This window comes from Choloepus didactylus, chromosome 24 (genome assembly GCF_015220235.1).
Source record: "Choloepus didactylus isolate mChoDid1 chromosome 24, mChoDid1.pri, whole genome shotgun sequence".
NCBI classification, from domain to species: domain Eukaryota; kingdom Metazoa; phylum Chordata; class Mammalia; order Pilosa; family Megalonychidae; genus Choloepus; species Choloepus didactylus.
The window spans coordinates 3724023-3730698 of NC_051330.1; the positions used below are offsets into that span (position 1 = coordinate 3724023).

A 6676-nucleotide genomic window follows, 5' to 3' on the forward strand; every position below is an offset into this window, starting at 1 on the left:
CTGCTCATGTACTGACTCACATAAAATCGACAGTTATCCATAAAGATTATGTGAAAGGTACTAATTTCTGCTTTAATTTAAATCTTTCCATTTGAAAATAGCTTGCTAATTAATTTAATCATCAAATATTATGTATAGCTTAGAATGAGCCAGACATTTGCTAGTTACAGAGGAGAGGCAGATGAGACCTATGTCTTTATTCAGTCAATGAATTTTCTTCCTTATTCTTCATCTGCTCTAGAGTTTGAAATTTACTTCATAGACAGAATGGAGAGGTTACTAAAATTTGCAACTCCTGACTCATGTATAAAGCCTAGAGTAATCTGCAGTCAGACCTCTATCATTCTTTTGTTCTTTTAAAAATTGTTTCCTTCTTGCAAAAACATGTTTGCACTGGGTGTAAAGGATTGGAACATGTTCTAGCTGTTGAGGGATTTAGTGCTTGTTTAGTTGTGTAGTTGCATATTTGTAAAATTTATTTTTAGATTTAGTGATGAGAAAAAATACTGATTTTATAAAAACTCATTGAAACAGCATATGTAGGTTTTAAAAGTGCAATGTTATTTAAAATAGATGAAGAACTTTTCTACAACATATGGAACACTGAGTACAATTATCAGCATCTGTTTTAATTTATCATGCTTTAAGTGGTAAAAAATTACATGGATCCCCATAAAATGAAGAAAATTAATTTCTCAGGAAATTAAAATGTGCCTTAAGACTTCAGTTCTATTTTTTTCCAGGTAAATGGAATGGGGAGCACTCCATTCCACTGATGTTCAATCAGTGGTCTCCTGATATTTCCCTTTTGGATGTACAAATGAACTATTGCTTTCTTAGTACTTGAAGAAGAAAGAATCATCAAAGTCCAACATGATTTTTGGAGTCAGTTTGGTCTTAATACACTGTGCCCAGAAAAAGTGGGTCTTCTAGAGGTTGGATCCTGACATCATGAAAGCGAACATGGGACAGAATATTTAAGATACATTGATAATCTTACACCATTTACAGTCACAGCATAATTATTAGAAGATGCTGGTGATGTATAGGAGGAAGGGAAAGCTATTCTCAAAACAACTCATAAATATCTATTAACAATTATTTTGGGGGAAGTTAAACCAGATGAAATAAATTTGTAATTAAAGGTTACAGATAGAAGTCACCAAGGGCATTCCTCTGGGAGAGTCCGTGATCCTGATTGCACATGTCTGGGATTTTTTGTTCAGCTCACCTCCTAAATGGCCAAGCTTGTTTAGACACTTCTGTATTATGGAACTCAGATGCAATGAAGCAGGTAATGTGAGATGGCAGAACTTAAAGTGTGGCCTTTTTCCATGATGAACTGCAATGCACCCCACAGCATCTGGAATGTGGGATCAGCACAGGACATGAAAGTTATTTCTACAGCATTTTGTTCATAAGGTAAGTCATAGAAGAGGCAAAGCAGAGGAGCTTTGATGAGCAGGTTGCCATGTGTGTTTGCTAGGCTTTATAAGCCAACATGATTGCATATTTCTGCATATATTTAACAACAGTTCTAACTAATTCGCTCTCTTATCCCACCCAAGAATTTCCACTCTCTCAACCCATTTTATACACAGTTCAAGCTCCTAGCATGTCATTCGAAATGCAGATGTCTTTCCAAGTTAAAGCTTCTTTTCCCCTGATATGCAATCTTGCAAACTGCATTGCAATCTGGTGTGTTGGGAAATGCAAGTATTTTATGCTCTTACAACCCTGCACATACTCTGGATCCAGCAGTCTCAGGCATTTTAGATCTCAAACCCATTCTTCAAAGAACATTTGAATTTTCATTTTCTAATCTTTGCTATTAGGACAAAATTCTGAATAATGGGAAGTAATGTGTTCGTTAAACAGAGGTGGAATGGTTTTTTTTACTAGGAATGCACCTTTCAAACTGGAAGACAGCTTTAGATGTTGGAAAATAAATGGGCATTTTACAAAAATGATGAAGTGATAAGAAAATTCAAACTCTCACTGAAATTTCACAGTAAATCTACCAATTTTCTTTTCCTTCTCTTTCTGTAAGATAAAGCCAGAATATGAAGGATTTAATGGAATTTGGTAACGATAATGAAGAAGTTGGGCATGTCAGCTACTGGCTCACCTCAATTTTGTGTCCTACCATGACAATTAGCCAATGAGTCTCTCAGGGCAAACAATAAACTGGAGTTGCCCTTCTGGTCAACCCACAGTACAAATCAGAGAAACACCGTCCTTCAATGAAAGTTTGGGACCTACCTCACATATTATATTTCCCTGGTTAGCAATCCAGAAAGTATTGGAGAGAAATGAAGTAAAAAATTATACTTTGTAGATGCCCTCATACACAGAAGGGAAAACTACAGTTTTATTAGAATGGTGAGAGAGTAATTATACTTTATATAAAAAATTAATAGGGTTATTATATGCATTAATTGTGTGGTTGATGCAAACACTGATTCAAATGATTGTGGAGATATGTATGAGGAGTAACTCTGCAACTTTAGAGGGAACTAGAGAGATGAAATTATCCAAAATTATTCTAAGCTTAAGAACAGTTCTGTTCTTGTTCACATATGACAGTCTGAACACTTTTAGAAGTTTATGCCCGTTTCAAACCTGGTGAAACAGGTTGGCTGCTTATGCAGAGTAATTAAAAGACACACTAAAATTCAAATTCATCCACATGACCTTATATTTGCCTAATAATTTCTAGATGATTCAATATTTGAATTTTATGCCTTGATTCATGAATGCAGGAGGGAATCTTTTAGGATTACCCTTTCAAGTTTATCTTACTAGACATTATCATTAGTTTTAATAATAGTGTCAAAGATTAATTAATTAATTAATTAATTCTTGGTCAGATTTGGTTATATGATGCTTGATTTTATACTATGATCAATTAATGGAAGGCTATCCTCCTAAATACTGTATCCGGTCATAAACACATGTATCTCTACTATTATTTGTCTAAGTGTATAGAAAACATGGGGAGAGGAAATGAGACTTCTGTAGATGGTTTTACCCTCCTTGGACTGTTCTCGGGATTGAGGCATGTTGGCTTCCTCATCTGCACGATTCTCCTCAACTATGTTGTTGCCATCACAGGAAACACCACCCTGGTCCTCCTCATCTCTCTGGATCCCGGTCTCCACAGCCCCATGTACCTCCTGCTCAGCCAGCTCTCCCTCATGGACATCTCCCTCATCTCCACCACTGTCCCAAAGATGCTCACCAACTATTTCGCAGGGACATCAGCTATTTCTTATATTGGCTGTGCGACTCAAGTTTATTTCCATTCAACTCTTGGAGTCGGCGAATGCATTCTGCTCACTCTGATGGCCTGTGACCGATATGTGGCTATTTGTAACCTTCTGAGATATGTGGTCATTATGAATCCTCAGGTGTGCCTGAAGATGGCCACTGTGTCCTGGTTAGGGGGTGCACTAAATGCCTTAATCCAAACAGCATATACCATGAATTTTCCAATATGTGGTTCAAGAGAAGTCCACCATTTCTTCTGTGAGCTGCAGGCATTACTCAAGCTGTCATGTGAGGACACTTCAACTTACTGGAAAGTTGTGTTTATATCTGGAATCATATTGATCCTTACTCCCTTCAGCCTTATTCTGACCTCCTACATTTTTATCTTCCTCACTGTTTTCCGCTTAAATTCCTCCAAGGCAAGGCATAAAGCTCTTGCCACCTGCTCTTCCCATCTGCTGCTGGTGCTTTTCTACTTTGGTCCAACCGTGTTGATTTACATGACTCCCAGATCCTTGCACACCACGGAGCAGGAGCAGGGTCTCTCTGTCTTCTACACCATCCTCACCCCCATGCTGAACCCCCTCATATACAGCCTAAGGAACAAGGAGGTAAGAGAGGCTCTGAGGAAAGTTCTGAGAAAAGTCTGATTCTAAATAGGATTGTAACATTGGAGTCCCCGGTTACTTAGTAATTCCAGTAAAAATGCATAGCCATCAGTTACATTACTTATCTGTGAATCAGGATATATTTATTCATTTATCAATTTTTAAATCTGGCTATGTCATCATTATTAAAATATTCAAATATTTTAATTATATAATTGAACTTTATACACTTTTGTCCATGTTTAATAAATGTAGCCACTACTTTGTTCATTTTAATACTGTCACTTATTAACTACTGGATTTCTGCCAATCAGCTGTGATGAAAAATGGTAATTTATTTGATTAACTTAGTAACAAACAGACACAAAGTTAGTCCAAAGGATTAATTTTATTCTGCACCTATTTTTTCTCTGCTAATGATGACCATAAGTAGCTATGCTCTTACTTTAGTAAAATTTACTTCAAAAAGAATTTAAAGCCACCCATTAATATGAGATCTCGGGTATGTGAACAATGTATTGGGATGGAATTTGGGTTAATTTTTAAAATAGGCATTAAAGATTTTGTACTTTTGCACAATTACAATGCATTATTCAGTTATGTGTGCTTCTTTCCACTCATCTGATATTACAGCAGAGCAACCCAAGCAACAGAGATTTCATTCTGGAACTTCTGTTCTGCTTTTTATGATTAAAAAAATCAGGAATCCTTAAGGATGGAGGTTTATTATCTTATCAGGTTGAACAAGATGTTCGATGAAAATTCTATGGCTGCAACTTAAATTCCTGAGTGTTTCCCACAATGTCACAGATAATTTTTCTTTTAGGAATCAAGAATATTAATCATTACTACTAATTTACCACCTGGTTGCAATCCAAATACATGTATACTAAATTAATATTATGTTGTTTCAGCAAAATTCTCACTTGAAATCATTTTAGTAACAATGATCATCAAAAATGACAACTGAATTATAGTGAGAAGAGATAATGGTGTTTCTTCTTTGATGGAAAACTGTTGTGAGTGCATAAAATTATACATGAACATTTCTCATTTAACACTTCTTTCGATCATATGTCTAAAACCTTGATGAATGTCAAGATATTCTACAATTCTATAAGGCTTTGTTCATAAAGGTATGTGGTGAAAAGTGTGCCACTCCTCTGAGTAGACTGACTCAGTTTCTGTATTTGAATGCTGAATCATTTCAATGTGTGTGAGAAATTCTGATCAAATGTTGGTGTCCATTATATTGCCAGTTAGCTTTGTGTGGTTATTCTACAAGGGTGATCTGATTAAAGCACAAATATGCAGGTAGTTTATTTGAAGGTGAGGCCAAGTATTAGGAGACAGGGATAGGGCAGAGTAGAATAAGGAAAAAGTGATATCACATGAGAATTTCTAAGGAACAAACAGAATGCCTCTAAGAATTCCCCCATAATTCATAGGGAATTATTTGTCTAACAAAACTTTCCTACAAAGAATTTAACTTCCAGTCTACATATTACAACAGTACATGTGTGTACGGTGAGTGTGATCCCAGAACTGAGGTGGCTCTGTAGAAACCTGAAGTGGAAAGGAAAGGTGGGCAGTGCACACTTGAGATGAAATAGCTTTAGGGTGAAGCGAATGAAGCTTGTGGGGAACAGTCCCCTGCACCATGGCTGGGTTAAGAGAAGAGGCTTAGGGGTGTGAGGTACATCATCCAGTGCACTCGGTAAGGTCCCCTCTGCACTGGTCAGATCAGCTCTTTCTCTCCATGAAGCCTGAACTTAACCCCTATCTCCCAACAGATGCCAAGCTACAGTCTCTACCAAAGACTTAACATGGGAGGGCAAGGAGTGAAATTACACCTCTGATCCTATGACCAACCTTGATTTTCACCACCTTCCCCCTCAACCTCCAAAAAGATATTCCTCCCCACCATTGGCCATAATTTCATCAGACCTGAGATTATTGGTGCATTCTCCCTCTGCTGGTCCATCAATATGGGATGAGGAGCCCAAAGGAACAGGCAACAGTCACAGCATTCAGTGGAACCTGTACTAGAAACCCTAAAAGTGAGAAACAGGACTGTAAGCCAAAGAGGTTAATACTGTAGAGACTGGGAGCAAAATTTACACAAGTGTTTCCATAATTCTTAGTCAGGGTCCCCAGACTCCCTCATTCTTGCTGTCACGGACGTGTATTAACCAGCAGCTGACACAGCACATTCAGAGTATCCCAGAAGACACACTGCCCTAAACATGAAAGATACTCTGAGATGCACCTTACCTGACCAGTCATCCCAATAAGCTGTTTCCATGTGATCTGGCTTATAGTAGAAGGCAGATTCTATGGTCCTGAGACATTTGTTGCCCTTTTGTCACCATTGTATGTCCCTTATTCCATACTGTTTTATCTGGGATGCATTTTGATAAATCAGATTGATTAACACAAAGATGATGGTGCTGACTGAGAAACTCAATAAGTGTCAGAAAAGATATATCTGGAGTATTTGACAGGGCTTGTGCAGATGAGCTGTATTTTGTCCTTCCATGAGTCAGTAGACAAGACTTTTCCCATGCTATGTTTGTTTCGGTGTTTCCAATGTTACTCGTTTCAGAGCCCCGAACAACTGTATGCACCCACCACACACTAGGCCTTATGCTATTTCTCTCTCAAAAAAGACAAGTGGACAAAGACTCTGCAGTCTTTGTCATGATTCCCAGGGCACACTTTAGCAGAGATGTTGTGCAGCTAATTTTCATTTTCATTTCTCATACACAATTCATACAAATAGACCCATGATCCTGCCA

At 37.6% G+C, this 6676-nt stretch overlaps 1 protein-coding gene across 1 annotated transcript; it reads left to right on the top strand.

Annotated features, from left to right (window-relative positions):
* Positions 1-2990: 2990 nt before the first annotated feature.
* Positions 2991-3920, top strand: LOC119519763 (olfactory receptor 2M2-like). Its single transcript, XM_037817504.1, has one exon. The coding sequence runs from the start codon at positions 2994-2996 to the stop codon at positions 3918-3920; it is 927 nt and encodes a 308-aa protein (XP_037673432.1). The 5' UTR covers positions 2991-2993.
* Positions 3921-6676: the final 2756 nt, after the last annotated feature.